Source organism: Salmo salar, chromosome 09 (assembly GCF_965601325.2).
Source record: "Salmo salar chromosome 09, fSalSal1, whole genome shotgun sequence".
NCBI classification, from domain to species: Eukaryota; Metazoa; Chordata; class Actinopteri; order Salmoniformes; family Salmonidae; genus Salmo; species Salmo salar.
This window is the reverse complement of record NC_138299.1, coordinates 87604990-87627093: the sequence shown is the minus strand read 5'-3', so window position 1 is coordinate 87627093 and position 22104 is coordinate 87604990. Positions and strand designations below refer to the sequence as shown.

General features: G+C 41.7%; 2 protein-coding genes across 2 annotated transcripts; one reads left to right on the top strand and one right to left on the bottom strand.

Moving 5' to 3' along the window:
* Positions 1-3610: 3610 nt before the first annotated feature.
* Positions 3611-6288, bottom strand: her5 (hairy-related 5). Its single transcript, XM_014212866.3, has 3 exons — positions 6147-6288; positions 5699-5794; positions 3611-5528 (listed from the first exon to the last, which is right to left on the bottom strand). The coding sequence occupies exons 1-3, from the start codon at positions 6183-6185 to the stop codon at positions 5040-5042; spliced, it is 624 nt and encodes a 207-aa protein (XP_014068341.1). The 5' UTR covers positions 6186-6288; the 3' UTR covers positions 3611-5039.
* A 9487-nt stretch (positions 6289-15775) lies between these two features.
* On the top strand, positions 15776-17918 carry LOC106612041 (uncharacterized). The gene is made up of 4 exons (XM_014212849.3): positions 15776-15877; positions 16028-16121; positions 16251-17327; positions 17899-17918. The coding sequence occupies exons 1-4, from the start codon at positions 15776-15778 to the stop codon at positions 17916-17918; spliced, it is 1293 nt and encodes a 430-aa protein (XP_014068324.3).
* Positions 17919-22104: the final 4186 nt, after the last annotated feature.

The following is a 22104-nucleotide window of genomic DNA, read 5'->3' as shown; positions in this document are numbered from 1 at the left end:
ATTCCCTTCAAATGAATCCTTAATCAGATTTTCGCTTTTAACCCGTTTATTTATGGGCTTATCCAGGGGTGTTAAAGCAGTCCAAAGCTCCGTTCAATAGCGCGTCCTGTTCAAGGCGCGACCTAGCGGGACTAACTCTTCCTTTGATATAAGGTGTTACTATAGGCACAAGTGAGGCCTTGGAGAATGTAGGAGTTGTAATATGCAATTGTGGACACACTAATAATCCAATGAGGCGAAATTTTTGAACGTTACAAATAGCAAGCTTATGTTTAGATATGACAATATTTTAATATTGTACTTTATTGAACATTAATATAGCTGGTGTTGGATTTGACATATGCAAACACATATTCACTGATGACAACTTTCTAGTAGGCCTTTGTGCTTTTACGCACAAAGCTCCTTCAAATGAAATTGGAGACTAATAAATAATTCTACATACAGTGAGGTCCAAAAGTAATTGGACAGTGACACATTAGTGGTTGTTTTGACTCTTAACTCTAGCACTTTGGATTTGAAGTGATTCAATGGTTAAAGTGCAGACCATCAGCTTTAATTTGAGGGTATTTTCATCCATATTTGGAACCGTTTAGAAATTACAGCACTTTTTGTAAATTTTAGGGAACCAAAAGTATTTGGACAAATTCCATTATATGTGTATTATATAGTCACAAGTTTAATATTTGGTCCCATATTCCTATAACGCAATGACTACATCAAGTTCGTGAGCCTACAAACTTGTTGGATGCATTTGCAGTTTGTTTTGGTTGTGTTTAAAATGATTTTGTGCCAAATAGAAATGAATGTAAAATAATATATTGTGTCATTTTGGAGTCACTTTTATTGTAAATAAGAATATAATATGTTTCTAAACACTTATACATTAATGTTGATGCTACAATGATTACGGATAATCATTAATGAATCATGAATAATGATGAGTGAGAAAGTTACAGAGGCATAAATACACTATATATACAAAAGTATGTGGACACCACGACAAATTAGTGGATTCTGCTACTTCAGCCACACCCGTGTATAAAATCGAGCACACAGCCATGCAATCTCCATAGACAAACACGGGCAGTAGAATGGCCTTACTGAAGAACACAGTGACTTTTAACATGTCACCGTCATAGGAAGCCACCTTTCCAACAAGTCAGTTTGTCAATTTCTGCCCTGCTTGAGCTGCCACGGTCAACTGTAAGTGCTGTTATTGTGAAGTGGAAACGTCTAGGAGCAAGAAAGACTCATCCGAGAAGTGGTAGTTCACACAAGCTCACAGAACAAGACCACCGAGTGCTGAAGTGCATAGAGCCTTTTTTAAATTATTTAACCTTTATGTAACTAGACAAGTCAGTTAAGAACAAATTCTTCATTACAATGACGGCCTACACCGGCCAAACCCTAACCCGGACGACACTGGGCCAATTGTGTACCGCCCTATGGGACTCCCAATCACGGCCAGTTGTGATACAGCCTGGAATCAAACCAGGGTCTGTAGTGACAGCTCTAGCACTGAGATGCAGTGCCTTAGTCCGCTGTGCCACTCGGGAGCCGAAATCATCTGTCCTCGGTTGCAACACTCACTACTGAGTTCCAAACTGACTGGAAGCAACATCAGCATAAGAACTGTTCGTTGGGAGCTTCATTAAAAGCAGCCGCACATAAACCTTGCCAATGCCAAGCGTCTGATGGAGTGGTGTAAAGCTTCCTGCCATTGGACAGCCCCAATGCATAGTGCCAACTGTAAAGTTTGGTGGAGGAGGAATAATTGTCTGGGGCTGTTTTTCATGGTTCGGGCCAGACCCCTTTGTTCCAGTGAAGGGAAATCTTAACGCTACAGCATACAATGACATTCTTGACAATTCTATGCTTCCAAGGTTGTGGCAACAGTTGGGGAAAGGCCCTGTTTCAGCATGACAATGCCCCCGCGCTCAAAGTGAGGTCCATGCAGAAATGGTTTGTCGAGATCGGTGTGGAAGAACTTACTGGCCTGCACAGAGCCCTGACCTCAACCCCATCGAACTCATTTGGAATGAATTGGAACGCCGACTGCGAGCCAGGCCTAATCGCCCAATATCAGTGCCGGACCTCACTAACGCTCTTGTGGCTGAAGGGAAGCAAGTCCCCACTGCAATGTTCCAACATCTAGTGGAAAGCCTTCCCAGAAGAGTGGAGGATGTTATAGCGGCAAAGGGGAGACCAACTCCATATTAATGACCTTGGAATGAGATGTTCGATGAGCAGGTGTCCACATACTTTTGGCCATGTAGTGTACCCCCCCCCCCCCCCCCCCATCTGTTATTGGTAATGGTGTGAGGTTAGGATGTTTTATTTTCTTTAACCCTTATTTATCAGGGTGAGTCAATTAAGAACAAATTCTCATTTGCAATGAGGACCTGATCCGTAATCATGGTAACATCCATATTAATGTAGAAGTGGTCCGAAACATATTCTATTCTTATTTACAATAAATGTGACACAATACATAATTTAACATTCATTTCTATTGGGCACAAAATAATATGAAACAACCAAAACAAACAGCAAATGTAGTCATAGCGTGCTAGGAATATGGGACCAAACACTTCACTTTTGACTACTTTAATACACGTGTCAGTGAATTTGTCCAAATACTTTGGGTTCCCTAAAATGGGAGGACTATGTACAAAAAGTGCTGTAATTCTAAACGGTATACTCAATATGGATTAAAATACCCTCAAATGAAAGCTGACAGTCCACACTTGAACCTCATAGTGACTGTATCATTTCAAAGTGATGCAGTACAGAGCCAGAACATAACAAGTTTCACTGTCTGTGAAAATACCTTTGGACCTCACTGTATTTTAAATTAAGTTGTTAAGTCAATCTTCATCAGTTTCTACACAAAAATATGACGCGAATAATATGTGATTTGACTGGAGAGATAAACTAACATGAGGTCTAACATAACTTCATGGTACATAGTGCTCTATATTGTATGGCAGACATGCTCACAAGGTATCTCCTGGTGAAGAAGCCTTCGAACCTCTATAGGACCAACTTGTCTAAATAAATAGATCTTAATGATTGATTTTTCAATTATTGGACTGTGTGACTCATATGGTGCTTGCAACACCAGGGTTCTGGGTTTGATTCCCACACGGGACCATTACGAAAAATGTATGCACTCACTGTAAGTTGCTCTGGATAAGTGTCTGCTAAATGACTAAAATGTAAATTCCTGCATTCGAGTCGGGCCTACTAGCCTTGAATATTTCCTATTCAATGAATATGGTCAAGCTGCGAATGACCCCTGATCTACCTATCCACGCCTGAGACTTGAGATCAGAGCCGGTTGGATGCTCCAGACTGTATTACGATGCTCAACTCTCTGCATCTCAATGTCTGCTGATGGTTGCCCATGCCAGTGTAAAGTGCACCGTTTGTTTTAATGGTGATACAGTTGGTCTTGTCCATTGACATATATGGTCTTGTCACCTAAAAAATGTGCAAATGTCAGGGCTGTTCACACTAACAATGTAGGACAATGTTGTCTGATGGCTCAGGAAGTACAACATTTAGAGCAAACAGACGTAGCAGCCAACAAAGTTTTATACAAGAGTCCACGTTCATTCAATTTTAATATAAAAAAAAATATAGGACAACATTGTTTTGCCATGTTTAACATAAACAGGATGTCAGTGTTTCTCACTTGGACAAAACACTTTTTTAGCAAGACTAGCACAATGTTAACCAGCAAGACTAGCACAATGTTAACCAGCAAGACTAGCACAATGTTAACCAGCAAGACTAGCACAATGTTAACCAGCAAGACTAGCACAATGTTAAACCAGCAAGACTAGCACAATGTTAACCAGCAAGACTAGCACAATGTTAAACCAGCAAGACTAGCATAATGTTAAACCAGCAAGACTAGCACAATGTTAAACCAGCAAGACTAGCATAATGTTAACCAGCAAGACTAGCACAATGTTAACCAGCAAGACTAGCACAATGTTAAACCAGCAAGACTAGCACAATGGGGCGGTAGGTAGCCTAGTGGTTAGAGCATTGGGCCAGTAACTGAAAGGTTGCTAGATCGAATCCTCGAGCTGACAAGGTAAACATCTGTCGTTCTGCCCCTGAACAAAGCAGTTAACCCACTGTTGCCCGGTAGGCCGTCATTGTAAATAAGAATTTGTTCTTTACTGACTAGCCTGGTTTAAAAAAAAGTGAAACCACGCATCAAAAAATGTAGTTGAATGCAGTTTATCTTATATGCCCTTAAAACAATAAGAAAACATGTATTTTAATCAAGGCTAATGAGACTATATTGTCTAATAATATATCACCACACAAAGTCTCGTGCCATAGCAAGGCCACAGAGGTAAGGTTTATATTGAAAAAATATACTATTGAGAGTCAAACACCTTGTTTACCTTCAGTGTCTCCAAAGAATAGAAAGACTTTTTGAGCCTTGTTTTTTTTTTTAATCAACATTCTAAAGTTGTGGTTAAAAAATTACAAATGTAATCAGCAGACATGCCTGAGAAAAAGGCAGAACCCGAACCCCAAAGAAACAAAAAAAATGACATAGTGGGTTACATGACTGGTTATCTGATTCCTTTTTGTATTTTTAAATACACACAAAAAATGTTTCAACATAAATTCAATTTGCCATATTTCCCTTGTAGATATATAGTAGACATATGGAAACAATTGACATATATTGGCATTTCCACGACAGTATCTGTTCATATCGTGAACAAATAAAGTCATCCATATATACAAGATGTACATTTAAACAAATGACAGTCAGTCTACCGAGAGTCACACAGCTAACCCAGTCAGCCCCCACCGTTTTCACCTTGAACAGTCCACTCCACTTCCAATCACCGTCCACTCTACTCCCAATCACTACCTATTGCCAATCAACCTTCTCCATCCCATCCCTGCTGGGCAGTTGATGAGCGGGGCAGCTGTTAGTTCTACAACCAGATTTCTGGCGCCGAACTGGGACCCCAACAGAGCAAACCATTGGAGGTTGTCTATCACTGCTGTGGCCATGGCCTCCACACAGAGTCACTGTGCTCCATGTACGGCTTGGAGGGGGAAAGACTCTCTATGTTACCGAGGCCATTTCTCAGACCTGGGCCTGGGTGAGGCTGTGGCAGCTGCTGTCTAGCCAGGGGAGTTTGGTCGGGGGTGGAAGGTGATGTACCATGGAGCTGGGCAGATGATGGAGGATGGGTGAGCCCCATGGGGGACCTCTGAGGTAGGGCATCAGAATCGTGGCTGGGCTCATCCAACTCCTGGCTCTTGGTTGCTATAAAGTGGCTGACTCTTAGTAGGCATGACCTCATGCCCTCACGGTAGTTATGCTGCTTCCTCTTGCAGGGGGACCTCTGCTCTTCCCCACCCTCTTTGGAGTGGCCTCTTTTCATTTGCTGATGCTGTTGTTCTCCTTCCTGCTCTGTCCTCAGGAAGTTGACCACACTCTCCAAAATCTCTGCCTTTTCCACCTTGGGATTCTTCAGTTTCTAAATAAACAAGTACAAAATAAATACATCTGAAAATACTCAGAAAAAAGACACAGGTGTGACATAAAATGTGAAATCTCAATCACTTATGACCATATATAACATATTCACGGTTAAGAGTAAATGAATAATCTATATTAGGGAAAATAGACCATCTTTATGTAACTCACCTCATTACTTGTGTTCTCCAACAACAAAAGTCGTAAGGTTTCCAGACTGTGGTTGATACGATCTCTCCTCCGTTTCTCCATGAGGGGTTTGGGGACCTGAACGTATAAATCCCTGAGTTAGGCCTATTCGTTTACTGGCGTATAAAATTGAATGACAAAAGCAGGATATCCCCTGAGATTATGTGCGTGAAGTGAAAAGAAAAAGACCAACATAAAGTAGCCTAAAACCATCAGATTCAATTATATCATAATTTCCCAACCCAAGCAGCTAAAAGAATAAGTAAAATAACTAAGCTTTACTTTAAAATTACAACAACACGTTTAGGCTTGATGAAAATCAGACGGAGTTTTGTGGCAATAAACAGTCTTTCATCCATGCACCTAATTTGTACGAAACAGAAATGCAACAAATAATGAACTCTAATGAAAATGAAAAAGCTTTACTTACCCTTCTTACGTCCTTTTGATCTGGGAGCACAGTCTCCATTGTTTTCCTGACGAAATAATGTCGAGATGTTGTCTAAAATCAGAGAAGTAAATGGCGCTTCACATCTATAAAAGCCGTAGAATATAACCACGCACATTCGCGCCCACGGTTCTACTTTATTTGGATTACAGGTATCGCCCACCATGACATATACAGTCAATACATCCAGGCATAGCTATTGGCTTATTCAAGAAAGGGCACCACCCCTGATCCCAGATGCGCACGCCCTTGGCATCGAGTAACACTATTGACAAAGTAGCCCTAGGCCTAATCCTGTAACCTAATTTCGTTTGAGAAATGTCCCACTGGGGACAGAAGTCAATTCAACGTCTAGGCTATTCCACGTTGGTTCAACGTAATTTCGTTTAAATGACGTGGAAACAACGTTGATTCAAACAGTGTGTGCACAGTGGGAAGGTTTATCATGTAATTCGAGAAATGAACACTTCCTCATGATATCTTTATCGTCAGAGTGGGCTAACAGGTGGAAAGGTGGAAACTGCAAGTCCATGAGGTTCAACGTTTTCATAAAACAATACATTCCGACCAAAGTAAATGTCTGAATCCATAATATATGGCCTTTGTTTTAAAAACATGTTTATGTCTATCAGCAAAGACGACAGTTAAACATTGTTAAGGGGATGTGGCATTGGAACATATAGCATAGGCTATAATTCATATAAAAACAAGAGTTATCTTTATTCTAATGTTCCATTTGTAATGTATGCCTGTTGCTGGCCTTAAACACCCACATGCCATCATACACAGCCATCTCACAACATTATAACCAGTCATTGGTTGTCTTAAAAAGTCTGATGTGTTTTAAATGGCTTCAATTCAACATTCTAGCAACATCCATGCTGATGTTGGTGTGATGGTCTGGAGTCTGGGATGGTGATAGGCCACTTCTTAGATTTGCATTTGGATGGGACTCAAAATGTCCCATTCAGGTGTCCCACAGAGGCTAAAACGTCGTCTTACAACAATAGGGTTGACAATTCAGTTTAAGGACATGTTCAATTTATAAACATGAATACGTTGATAGTCGGATAAGGACCATTAGAAGGTGATGGACGAAATTAACAACAAAGATGTGTTCACCTATCTCAATTCAAGACACGACTGGATTACACGTATTGGACCATTCAAAATCTTCTAATTTGAATAGTTAAAATATTTTGATTTACAGTAACTTTATAAACTACTGTGCTATTATATTCGGTTCTGTCATGTATAATACTATCATTAGCTTATGTGATCTTGCAGAAATTAATTCAGCTTTGATCTAACTTTATTAAATGAGCACCATTCTCCATTCATCAGTGACATTTTCCAGAGTAGACTGTTCTCTGGGCAGCCGAATGAGTAGAGCAGAGAATACTCCGCACATGCACACACGCTTCGGATTTCGGCGCCGCAGCCACTCCGCAATACACACATCTAACTCCTCATTTGGACCCATGTTTAGTCAGACATTTTACTTAATAAACACATTGACAGTATGGGAAAATTAGAAACATTGCCGGCGGCTCACCTTGGAGACCACTAGCCTAACTGCCTATCAAGGTCTAGGCTAGGCCTACTTATTGATGTTTTATATTGACATTTAAAACTATCATTGAAACCCTGGCCACGGCATTAACCCGTGGTGATATAAACTCTGCAAAACCCTGGTAGCACAACAAATCTCAACCTCTGCACTAGTCAGCCGTTGCGCACAGCACCTGGCCGCCTTGAGCCTTCGTACCTTTGGTGATTTCACGTAGAAGTAATACCTTATGGGAGGACACCTACATTAAACGATATCTGGCGTTGAGGTGAATCCCCAGAGAAACGTTGATTCTGTTAAACCCAATTAAAATGATCATATAAGGTCTAGGCCGTTAGTATTTGTCCTACAGTCAAGAATGAAAAATAGTAGTGCTAAGTTAAACCGTGTTTCATAGAGAGTTCCCTAAACATTTGTGGCCCTGGCCGTGATCCCACCATTATAATGGGGATATGTGGAGATAACAACGGAATGATCGGATCAGGGACATCCCGTAGAGATTAACTGGATTTAAAGAGGCACTGATAGTTCCGTTTAACAAAAAGAGAGAGCTTCTTTCTTACGGTTTAGTCACTGGTGAGTGCTCTGAAGAATCATGACTTCTGTTTAATCCTGTGTGTGCGAGCGCGCGTGCGCGAGATAGGTCTAGGCAGTAGCTACGCGTTTAGAAAGGAATAGCCTAATTGTGTGCAATAAAATGTCTTCCAAAATGTCAACAATATAGACAATCTATGAAATATAAATTAATTTAAAATGGCTGATGATTTGAACAAATGCGTTTGTCATGATCAAACACTATCAGCTTGTTTGGCTAATAGTCTGCCAACATCTCCTTGAAGTTAATCCTTTTCTTATAATCGGTTAAAAGAGCATCTTTCTGCTCAGTGTGCACCTGCACTACAAAGGACAAGAAAACAAAAGTGGTATCAATAATTTCAAGGCACGTGGACCCGCCCCATAAATGAACCGGAGTGATGGACACAGCGCGCTTGCTTGCCCCACTGAAGGAATGCAATTAGCGACATCTGGCCTTTATTATTAATAAGGTCTCGAGCCCCCTGGCCGCTTTGAGAAAGTCCTAACCAATATAGAAACTCGTCATGTGCGTCAGCTCTGCAGACAAAAGGGGCAAAATAGCTCGGACTCAAAGATAGAGCTAAAATAACAACACAAGTTTACACTACATTCGTGCAAATATGAACAAAAAGAATTTCAGCAGATTTCGTGCAGCACAAGACACACATTTTTGTGCGACTTAATTTATGGGAAAATACATTTTGGGGGACAAACTTTGGAACAATCTTATTAGAGCAATGCGTGATGGGTAATGATGTTCTACACTGCTTTTTTTTGTGTCCCACATTTATTTATATAAAAATACAAACGTGTATTTTCACCGAAATAATTAGTATATTGTTTTAATTTATTAATGTCAATACTGTTTTCTATGCTTGTTTTTGCTTAATACTTTGGGATACTGATGCACTTTAATCAGAAACACACTTTTTTCCCCTGTAAGCAACTATAGGCCTACACGACTTTCTTCATAGCGCATTTCATATTTCATGGAGCCTACATTACCCAATTTTCTTCATAATGCATTTTATACAAGACTAATTTTATGAGGGTTGCCAGACTGGAGAAAAAAATACAGATTTTTCTGTTTTGTTTTTTGTGGTATCGATGAAGGTAATGGGGATACATATTCTATTTTCTGAAATTATAATACACAGAATTATACACACAGAATATGCACGCACACACACACACACACACACACACACACACACACACACACACACACACACACACACTCCCTTTGTTTGTACTCATGTTATAGCCAACTCTTGACTTTTGTATGAATTATTTTTCATGAAATTTTTGTATCATGTTGTCGTGTATTCATTATCTTTAATTGGTTAAATGTTTGTAGTTTGCATGTTTCAGTAATGATTAACATGTTTAAATAGTTGTAAATCTCTGCTGGGTTTAGCTTTTGGTATATTTGGCATTTTTATACATATTCTGTATTTCCACTGAAAAAAGCAATGAATCAACACTCTACTGTAAATAAATGGACAGTACCTGTTATAAAATGGAAATTGCTCTCCGTAAATAAATGGTGAGAACTGCTCAGTCCGTCCGAAGCCATTTGGCTATGGGTTTCACAGCCCTATAATACTGATACAAGTTATATCAGCTTAAAAAGGGTTTATTTACAACCTATGGGGTATGAGATAATGTGAATAGTGGCATAGGATAGTCTGAAATGAATGAATATACCCTAACCCTAAACTATGTTCAATGTCAGCAGCAATTTTCAGTGAGAAATGTTCAGTCTGAAGCCATTCGGCTATGAGTTTCACAGCCCATAATGATGCAAGTTATATCACCTTAAAAAGGGTTTATTTACAAACTCTGGTGTATAACATATTGAGCGAAATGGAGTAGGAGAGTCAGTCTTTTCCAATGAGAACCAAGATGGGCCGAACTTTGTCCTTCATAACTGGGAAAGGCCTCAATTCTAGGCTGTAGGAAATCCTACATCCATCTCATTAGATCAGAACAGGATGGATCAACAGTGAATCATATTACTGGTTTGTATCCTAAAAAAGGACAGTTGTGTTTTGCAGCATAACACACTTATATTATTTGTCTACCCATATGATGTGGATCATTGTCAGGTTATTAGGCATATAAGCTTAAGTAACAAAAGAACACCATGATTGTAATAACACTTTGAACAGGTAGTTTGTAAATGTTTAGAATGTGTTTGTTTTGGGTCCACACTGGTAAGTTAACTTATGTAAATATATAGTCACAGAGGATTTTCTTCTGAATAAGTGGTCAGGGCATAGTACTTTCCACTCAGCTTCAGGCAACTTTTTTGTTGTTGTTGTTGTACTATACCCCCCCCCCCCCCCAATTTTGTGATATCCAATTGGTAGTTACAGTCTTATTAATAAACGAATTAGGCACATTTGGGCAGTCTTAATACAAAATTTTGAACAGAAATACAATAGTTCATTGGATCAGTCTGAAACTTTGTACATACACTGCTGCCATCTAGGGGCCAATCTAAATTGCACCTGGGCTGGAATAATACATTATGGCCTTTCTCTTGCATTTCGAAGATGATGGTATAAAAAAATACAAACGAACGGTTGGTTTTTTCTTTGTATTATCTTTTACCAGATCTATTGTGCTATATTCTCCTACATTCCTTTCACATTTACACAAACCTCAAAGTGTTTCCTTTCAAATGGTACAAAGAATATGCTTATCCTTGCTTCAGGGCCTGAGCTTCAGGCAGTTAGATTTGGGTATGTCATTTTAGGCCAAAATTGAAAAAAAGGGTCAGATCCTTAAGAGGTTTTAAAGCGTTTGTTTTTTATATAAATAATTGTGGGACACAAAAAAGGCAGTGTAAACGCCATTGCCCAAAATGCATTGCTCCAATAACTTTTAAAAGATTGTTCTGAGATTGTTCTGAAGAACATATTTTTCCAAATTGAGTGTGAGATTGTGTTTTGTAACTAAGGAAGATGGAGACTCTCGAGGTCTTCAATGTTCACATACTCATATTTTCAACTTCTTATAGCTTACAATTGATCGACATCATTGTAGTCCGACCTCTATGCACACCTGAAACCAAAAGGACCCTGAACTGCTTCTACCCGCAAGCCATAAGACTGCTAAATAGTTAAATAGTTAACCCAATAACTACCCGGAATATCTGCATTTAACCTTTTTGCACAATTTTTTGTTTGTTTGTTGTTGTACTTTTTCCCCCCTTTCCCCTGAAATTCCGTGATATCCAATTGGTAGTTACAGTCTTGTCCCATCGCTGCAACTCCCGAACGGACGCGGGAGAGGCGAAGGTCGAGAGCCATGCGTCCACTGAAACAAGCCGCACTGCTTCTTAAACACTGTCGCTTAACCCGGAAGCCAGCCGCACAAATGTGTTGGAGGAAACACCCTCCACCTGGCGACCGTGTCAGCGTGGATGCGCCCGGCCCACCACAGAAGTCTAACCTACATACCGGCCGGCCAAACCCTCCCCTAACGACGACGCTGGGCCAATTGTGCGCCGCCTCATGGGTCTCACGGTCGAGGCCACCTGCGACACAGCCTGGATCGAACCTGGATCTGTAGTGCCGCCTCTAGCACTGCGATGCAGTGCCTTAGACCGAGCTTCAGGCAACTTTGATGTAAGGCTTGATCACACCTGTAGTGACTACTTCTATCCGTCACGCCCATTGTTGATTATCCATTGTTCACTAGATATGTTCATGTAATTACACCCAACACAATGTTGAATAACAGAACCGTTCCCACCACTAGATCACATAACTAGGCGTGAGCTGGCCAGGATCCCAACGCTGCCACCAATGTAGCATAAGAAAGTGAAAGCTACAACAGGGACTCTAACCAGGGCTCATATATTGCAAAGTAAGCTCTAATAGCTGTTGTCATGAAAGCCTAGTAGACCTCTGGGCAGAGGCAGTAGGCCTACAATGCTGGAATATGCCTTGTTACAACAGTATATAACATGATTGACAGGACCGTAATAATCATCATGAAATGGCCTTGGAAGTGCCATAAGTGTAAGCCAACATAATTCATTATTTTACATGAACCTGTTTAACTGCATTGATATGGCCTAATTGATCATAGTCCAGACTCGTTACAGTTGCAAATACCATGCAGTTGCACCAGGGGATTTAAATCAAACAGATTTTTTTTGCAGGTCTTCTGTTTCCCCCACATGTATTGATTAATTAATTTCCCATCATGAAAATGTATCTCCATTCCCCCAATTGAAAACCTTCATCGATTCCACACAAAAAAGACAAATAAAGCTTTTTACTCCAATCTGGCAACCCTCATAAAATCCGACATAGCACCAGTATCTCAAAGTATTAAGCGAAATGAAGCATAAAAAAACGCATTGGCATTAATAAAAAATAAAAATAAATGTAAGGTTACTAATATAAAGTAATTATTTAGGTGACAACCTGGTTGATTAACAATATTGGGTTGTTAACGCGTTTGTTTTTTATATAAATAAATGTGGGACACAAAAAAAGGCAGCGTAAACCCTGTTGCCCAAAATGCATTGCTCCAATAACTTTTAAAAGATTGTTCAGAAGTCCCCCCCCCCCCCCAAAAAAATGTATTTTCCTATGAAAGAAGTCACACCATTTTCCCCCTTATTTTCCTACGAATTAAATTGCACACAAATCTGTATATTTTCACACGAATTAAGTCACACAAAAATGCACGAAATCTGCTGAAATCCCTTTTGTACATATTTTCACGAATTGAGAGTGAGATTGTGTTTTGTAACTAAGGAAGATGGAGACTCTCGAGGTCTTCAATGTTCACATACTCACATATTCAACTTCTTATAGCCTACAATTGATCGACATCATTGTAGTCCGACCTCTATGCACACCTGAAACCAAAAGGACCCTGAAGCGCTTCTACCCGCAATCCATAAGACTGCTAAATAGTTAAATAGTTAACCAAATAACTACCCGGACTATTTGCATTTACCCTTTTTGCACTGACTTTTTTTTAACTCATCACATACGCTGTTGCTGCTGTTTACTAGCCTATCTGCCACTTTATTTCTAGTTAGGTCTATGTGTACATATATAACTCAATTACCTCGTACCGCTGGACATCGACTCAGGACTGGTACTCCGTGTATATAACCAAGTTATCGTTACTCATTGGGTATCTATTATTACTTCTATTATTACGTGTTTGACTTTTCTATTATTTCTCTATTTTATTTCTCTCTGCCTTGTTGGGAAGGGCCCCAAGTTAGCGTTTCACTGTTAGTCCACATGTGACGAATACAATTGGATTTGACCTTCTCATTGTTTGGACTGTGCGTAAAAGCGGCACACTTGGCTCAAAAGATGACTCATGGCACTCACACACCCGCACACTCCTGCAAATACACGCTTAACACCTAGGTGCAACCTTACCTTGACACCCCATTAGCTATTAATCAAACCCGACCCGCCGCCCTACCGCCCGCCCTACCAGACACACACAATCACACCTGATTCATTAGGGAGTTCATTATTCTTGACCTTTTTACGTACATCCTTTCGCTTTTGTTAACCTTGAAACTACACTTTAAATAATTTTGTTAGCCTACACTTGAAATAGTATAAATAGCACATTACCTACTGGACTCAGACGTCAGTTCAACGTCCAGTTTTGATTTACATTTGATTTTAGTAAACTAACATGAATTCAACGAGAAATCAACACAAATGTGAAACATGTCATTGGATAGGTTAAAAGTTGGGTGGAAATAGACAAAAACGAATTCCCGACATTGCAAATAAAATTGCTGTCAGTTTTCCACGTTGATTCAACATTGCATTTTTTGTTTAAATGACATGGGAAACAACGTTTATTCAACCAGTTTGTGCCCAGTGGGTATTGTAGTAACTTCAATAAATATTTTTGTGATAGTAGGACCTATGGTTAATTGGGTATGCTAGGGTGTGTATTGAATTCGCCACCCTCTCTCCTGGAACAGTCCTGTTCTCACGTGGCCTGTAAGTATATCCACACTTTACGGAGTGTGCGGATATATCACACATCATAAAAAATAACTATTCACCTGTTTGTCACTTCTTCACTGTTCCCATTAGTAAATTATCTTTCCCATAGGCACACTTCCATGGTGCCAGATGCACACACAACGAAATGGTACTTGTAGACAGGAGAAAATTCAATTTACAATTGTGACCCTTTAAACAAAAAACTGGGTTGCCATAATAGACTAGTGTTGTTTAACATAATAGCATTTTATTTTCTTCATTGCTGCATCTGCTGCTTAACATTATCATAACCCTCTGGCTTATAGGTTAATAATAATTCGTTATTTGACAACGTGATCAGTAGAAAACAGAGCCAAATGTGATTTCATAGGTGTTAAACATTTGCTATGGTCTTCGCGAGTCACCAAATTGTGAAGCACATACAGTATGTATCCAAGAGGTGTCAACTCATCGCCATGCTGTCTCCATCGCTCTCGGATTTCTATTTTAGATTTTTTGTTGTTGTTGTTACTTTCGATAAAATCTAACTCTAAAAACGAATCCTACTGTTGACAAGTATTTAGTATGGTGACGGTTGTTTATCAGATTAGCCTACTTTTAAGAAGAATTTGAATTAGAAATACACAATTAAAATCGAAATTGAACTGGAAATTAATGACAAATATGGCCTCATATATTTTTTTAGCAAGAGAGCTTTGAAATAGTGGATTCGCCCATTAGTTTAGAATTTCGTATTTTACTAGGATCCCCATTATCTGTTGCCAAGGCAGCAGCTACTCTTCCTGGGATACTGACAGAGATAAACATTACATCAAACAAAATATTGTGCATTATACAAATGTACATTGCTCCATTATCACATTACATTATTACAATACTACATGACTTTAAAACTTGCCACCCATAAACCCTATCTTAATTTATCTCATTTTATTTCAATTACAAGGAAGCTGCAGGAGAGAATTTACAGAGTTTTCAGTTACGTCACTGTCACCTCAACACCAATCTGTGTGGCCTTGGTGATATATAAACTGGTGTAGCACTGCGCACCCCATTCATTCAACACCCGTAACCCGAAGTGCAAGGATCTCACCAGTCTGTGCCATTTTTCATCTGGACATTTCTTCTAAATTAATGGGCACAATGATGAAGAAGAAAATTGGAAATTCAAACCAGAATAATACCAAAAGTATGAAAAGGGTGAGTAGGAACTTGTATTTTTCTACTCTGATTTTGGTATGTTTTCAGATGTGTCATGTGTAGGCTATGGGAAATTAATGGAAAAATGGAATAATAATAGCCTCATGCTTTGCAGTGATCGCTAACATGTACAGTAGCTAACATACTGTATACATCAGTATGGTATTATACCTAAATTAAGGTAAATTAGTCCTATACAAAAATAAATCAGTTTGGTTACAATTGGCACCTCTCTCCCCCCTCTTGTCTCGATGCAGATGTTAAAGCCAGTTATAGAGAAGAAAAGACGAGACCGAATAAATCAGAGTCTTAGCGAGCTAAGGATTTTGTTACTGAACTACAAATTAGATTCGGTGAGTTTTTCAATCCATCCAACCCTATCTAGCCTTCATTGTTGTAGTCTGTGAGTCTATAGCGCCATCCAAAGGCTTTTACGTGGCTGTTTAAAAAAAAACCTGTTTCCTTATTAGTCTATTCACTCTATTCATCTTAACCACTCACAGCGTTTACAGAACCCCAAACTGGAGAAAGCAGAGATTCTAGACCTGGCCGTAGAATATCTTCAAAAAAGGACAGACAAACGAAGCATAAGCAATGGTAAATCTATCTAATTAGCTCTAGGCCTGCAAGTGTGTTTGCGAATGATCATCTGCAATGCATGAAATTGTCTGCAAAGATTCAAAATGAAAAATGTTTCCCTTTCCCACCCTTTAACGTTGTTTTCAGATTGTTCCATCCAGGCTGTGTGTGGGCTGAAGGAGGTGCAGCGGGTTATTCACAGTGAGGTCTCCATGGCAGGCGTCCCCAGTCCCCCAGCAGCAGCATACTCCAGGTCTGCTCTCCCTGCCATCTACACCGCAGGCTTCCAGCAGTGTGTCTCTCACCTGGCTGGCTTCATGGGCAGCAGCAGCAGCAGCCCCTGGGAGAGAGAGGGCTTCATCCTCCTCCAAGGGCTGAAGAGCTACATAGACAGTCAGTGCCCAACCACAAACACCAGTACAGCCATGTACCCATCCAGTCAGTACCCAACCACAAACACCAGTACAGCCATGTACCCATCCAGTCAGTACCCAACCACAAACACCAGTACAGCCATGTACCCATCCAGTCAGTACCCAACCACAAACACCAGTACAGCCATGTACCCATCCAGTCAGTACCCAACCACAAACACCAGTACAGTCATGTACCCATCCAGTCAGTACCCAACCACAAACACCAGTACAGCCATGTACCCATCCAGTCAGTACCCAACCACAAACACCAGTACAGTCATGTACCCATCCAGTCAGTACCCAACCACAAACACCAGTACAGCCATGTACCCATCCAGTCAGTACCCAACCACAAACACCAGTACAGCCATGTACCCATCCAGTCAGTGCCCAACCACAAACACCAGTACAGGGCAGCTGCAGTGCCCATCCTCCTCGTCATTAACAGACATCCATCTGAGGTCGGGTGGTAAGGAGATGGCTCCTTGGGCAGACATGGTGCCTGTGAGAGAGGGATGCCGTCCCTCTAAACAGAGGGCTGTTCTCTGCCTCCGCAAATCCACTTTGTGGACCACCCGCCATTCTTCCTGCCAACCTAATGGCCACTCCTACCCATTGACACCTGACTACCTCTCCCCACCTCTGTCTCCCTGCCTTTCTTGTTCTTCTTCGGTTTTCACCACCCCTCCTACCAACTCCTCGTTTCCCTGTCACTTTAGTTTCCCTCCCAGCCTGTCACCTATTTCCTCCAACCCCTCATCCTGCTCCGGATCCCCGTCGCTACATAACGTCCCTTCTCCTCCACTTGGTTTTTCACCCACCCTCCCTCTCTCAAGTCCTCCCGGCCTCCCTCTCTCAAGTCCTCCCACCCTCCCTCTCGTCCCCTTTCCCTCCCATACGTCTCTGTGGTCCCCTGTGACTGCACGAAGGCAAGAATTATTTATTAACTCCACACACTGGAGACCCTGGTAGAAAGCCAGGTGTTCTCTAACTGACAGAGGGACTATGAAACAGTTCAACAGGACCAACGTCAGAGAAACTGACAAGAGGAGAGAGCCACCTGGTGGAGATCATGGAGGTAACCTGAACATGACCCTGCTGCTGCTGCTGACATGTAATATGGTGCTCTTCTCGTTTCATCAACTTTCCTCATCATTTCTGAAATGTTCCCCATATTTGTAACATGTCAGTATTCATAATCTATCTCTTTCATTTTTTAGATAATCCTTGTAAATATGAATTGCATAAACTGTGTATAAATGAATACATATATAAACTGAACTGTACAATGGAACCATAACTCAATCGTTCTTTTTCTGATGGTTATGAGGATCCTCAGCCTGTGCCTGAATGCTCTGTAAATTGATATTCCCATGTAGGCCTGGGTATGCACAGGTGAGGTGACTTGTTGCACACTCCCACCTAGCGTTTTGATTGGGTACTGCAGTGATTCCATGTGGTTTGAGCGTCTATTCAATACCTTGCCAGCAGAAGGCGCCATCAGCTCAAAGAACCAGAGTAGTGTGGTAGAAGTCTCTCCATCTCTTTGACCCTGTCACAATGAAAGCAATAAGATACGCTGTCAGTTCAATAGAGCACTTCATTGTTTCTGGCTCTTTTATCAGTCCCGTGATAAGCCTAAGATGCTTCATACAAGCATCATTATTTTCTCTCTGTCTCTCCCAGGCTCAGATAAATGCTCACCCTTCTCCTAATCTGCTGTTCTAATCTCTATTACAAGACCTGAATATTTTCTGTACAAGGTACTGAGGGATTTGGCTAGAGAAAATAGACTTTCTGACATGATAGAACATGTCTTTGGATAATGGTTATTTATCCCTCCCTCCCTCCCTCCCTCCCTCCCTCCCTCCCTCCCTCCCTCCCTCCCTCCCTCCCTCCCTCCCTCCCTCCCTCCCTCCCTCCCTCCCTCCCCCCTCCCTCCCTCCCTCCCTCCCCCCTCCCCTCCCTCCCTCCCTCCCTCTGTCCCTCCTTTCCCCCCTCTCTCTTCATTGAAGAGGCTTTCTCTGTACCAGTGCCATTAGTTATGAGGTGGCCATTGTTCATTGTCAGAGATATAAGAAGGCAGACAGGCACATCAGGTTGATTATCCACACTGTCTTTCTGCAGGTTTTGATCATTCCTGAATCAAAGAACCATGTGACAGTTAGTAGAAAGTGCCGGCCACCAAGCTAAAGAGGATATTCTACCTCTGCATTGCTCATAATTAAAAGGGAAAGTGATGACCTGACAATGGTTGAAATCCCTCTGGCATTTTCTCAGGGTACGCTGATTAGTACTGATCCTGTTACCCTCTGTAATCATCGTTTTGTTAGCCATGAATGCACCCCATGCATTCCTGATTAGTCCCAAACAGCCAGGGAGGGAGAATCTTATAGGAAACCCACAGGAGGAGGAGGGTGTGTGAAGATGTCATGGTTTGGTCATGGTTTATTGGGTGTATAGGTAAATACATTGGTGTTGGCACATTTCTAAAGAAAAATGTCGGAAGCAGGTTTGGTGTCGAAGGCTTTCCTCATTCATGCGCACACACACACACACACACACACACACACACACACACACACACACACACACACACACACACACACACACACACACACACACACACACACACACACACACACACACACACACACACACACACACACACACACACACAAACACACACACACCTGTAGGCAGACACACACACACACATCCCCCTGGGTTTTATTTATCTGAAAAGCCCTGTGGTAACTCTGTGGAGGCCCTGTGGTAACTCTGTGGAAGCCCTGTGGTAAATCTGTGGTAACTCTGTGGAAGCCCTGTGGTAAATCTGTGGTAACTTTGTGGTAAATCTGTGGTCATTTGTCTCACATTGTAAAATAGATGCATTTAATTTATTGCCTTTCAGGTGGTGTGTGGTCCAGCAAGAGTGTTCCATTTCTGGTGGTTTGTGGTCCAGCAACAGTGTTCCATTTCAGGTGGTGTGTTGTCCAGCAACAGTGTTCCATTTATGGTGGTTTGTGGTCCAGCAGCAATGTTCCATTTCAGGTGATGTGTCGTCCAGCAACAGCGTTCCCTTTCAGGTGGTGTGTGGTCCAGCAACAGTGTTCCAATACAGGTGGTGTGTGGTCCAGCAACAGTGTTCCATTTCAGGTGGTGTGGGGTCCAGCAACAGTGTTCCATTTCAGGTGGTGTGTCATCCAGCAACAGTGTTCCATTTCAGGAGGTGTGTCATCCAGCAACAGTGTTCCAATTGTGCCAAGGTTTTGAGGGCTGGGTGTGAGATATACGTCATGTCCAGGAGGATTCACGTAACTGAATACCACTGGTTTAGTCACATTCAATAGAACTTATGATGTAAACCAGGTGTGCATCCCAAATGGCACCCTATTCCCTATATATAGTACACTACGTTTAACCAGAGCCCTATGGGGCTATATAGGGAAAAGGGTGCCATTTGGGACGCAAACCAGTTCTTTATAGATCTACATTACTCATTGAAGGTTCCTCATTAGGCTGCCAAGAATGGAATTAATTGAACTGACATTTATGTTTCGTTTCCTCATTCCAGAGGTACGAATCAGTTTAAGTGCAACACCAGTGGATTATCTACCTGACATAAAATAACTAACATCCTGTTCCAGCATTACAATAAAGGGGCTGACTGGATAGAGAGAGAGAGAGAGATAGAGAGAGAAAGATATATATAGATATATACAGTGAGGGAAGAAAGTATTTGATCCCCTGCTGATTTTGTACGTTTGCCCACTGACAAAGAAATGATCAGTCTATTATTTTAATGGTAGGTTTATTTGAACAGTGAGAGACAGAATAACAACAAAAAATCCAGAAAAACGCATGTCAAAAATGTTATAAATTGATTTGCATTTGAATGAGGGAAACAAGTATTTGACCCCTCTGCAAAACATGACTTAGTACTTGGTGGCAAAACCCTTGTTGGCAATCACAGAGGTCAGACGTTTCTTGTAGTTGGCCACCAGGTTTGCACACATCTCAGGAGGGATTTTGTCCCACTCCTCTTTGCAGATCTTCTCCAAGTCATTAAGGTTTCGAGGCTGACGTTTGGCAACTCGAACCTTCAACTCCCTCCACAGATTTTCTATGGGATTAAGGTCTGGAGACTGGCTAGGCCACTCCAGGACCTTAATGTGCTTCTTCTTGAGCCACTCCTTTGTTGCCTTGGCCGTGTGTTTTGGGTCATTGTCATGCTGGAATACCCATCCACGACCCATTTTCAATGCCCTGGCTGAGGGAAGGAGGTTCTCACCCAAGATTTGACAGTACATGGCCCCGTCAAATGATGCGGTGAAGTTGTCCTGTCCCCTTAGCAGAGAAACACCCCCAAAGCATAATGTTTCCACCTCCATGTTTGACGGGGGAGATGGTGTTCTTGGGGTCATAGGCAGCATTCCTCCTCCTTCAAACACGGCGAGTTGAGTTGATGCCAAAGAGCTCCATTTTGGTCTCATCTGACCACAACATTTTCACCCGTTGTCCTCTGAATCATTCAGATGTTCACTGGCAAACTTTAGACGGGCATGTATATGTATTCTTGAGCAGGGGGACCTTGCGGGCGCTGCAGGATTTCAGTCCTTCACGGCGTAGTGTGTTACCAATTGTTTTCTTGGTGACTATGGTCCCAGCTGCCTTGAGATCATTGACAAGATCCTCCCGTGTAGTTCTGGGCTGATTCCTCACCGTTCTCATGATCATTGCAACCCCACGAGGTGAGATCTTGCATGGAGCCTAAGGCCGAGGGAGATTGACAGTTCTTTTGTGTTTCTTCCATTTGTGAATAATCGCACCAAATGTTGTCACCTTCTCACCAACCTGCTTGGTGATGGTCTTGTAGCCCATTCCAGCCTTGTGTAGGTCTACAATCTTGTCCCTGACATCCTTGGAGAGCTCTTTGGTCTTGGCCATGGTGGAGAGTTTGGAATCTGATTGATTGATTGTTTCTGTGGACAGGTGTCTTTTTTACAGGTAACAAGCTGAGATTAGGAGCACTCCCTTTAAGAGTGTGCTCCTAATCTCAGCTCGTTACCTGTATAAAAGACACCTGGGAGCCAGAAATATTTCTGATTGAGAGGGGGTCAAATACTTATTTCCCTCATTAAAATGCAAATCATTTTATAACATTTTTGAGAGAGAGAGAGAGAGAGAGAGAGAGAGAGAGAGAGAGAGAGAGAGAGAGAGAGAGGTTGTTTAACTAGCTTCACATAAAGGGTGACAGTAACAAATTAGAATGAAGAAAATAATAGATTCTGATTCTGTGTGTCCCTGTCTGGACAGTGTGTCCCTGTCTGGACTGTGTCCCTGTCTGGACTGTGTCCCTGTCCCTGTCTGGGCTGTGTGTCCCTGCTCCTGTCTGGGCTGTGTGTCCCTGCCACTGTCTGGACTGTGTGTCCCTGCCCCTGTCTGGACTGTGTCCCTGCCCCTGTCTGGGCTGTGTGTCCATGCCACTGTCTGGGCTGTGTGTCCCTGCCACTGTCTGGACTGTGTGTCCCTGCCCCTGTCTGGACTGTGTGTCCCTGCCCCTGTCTGGGCTGTGTGTCCCT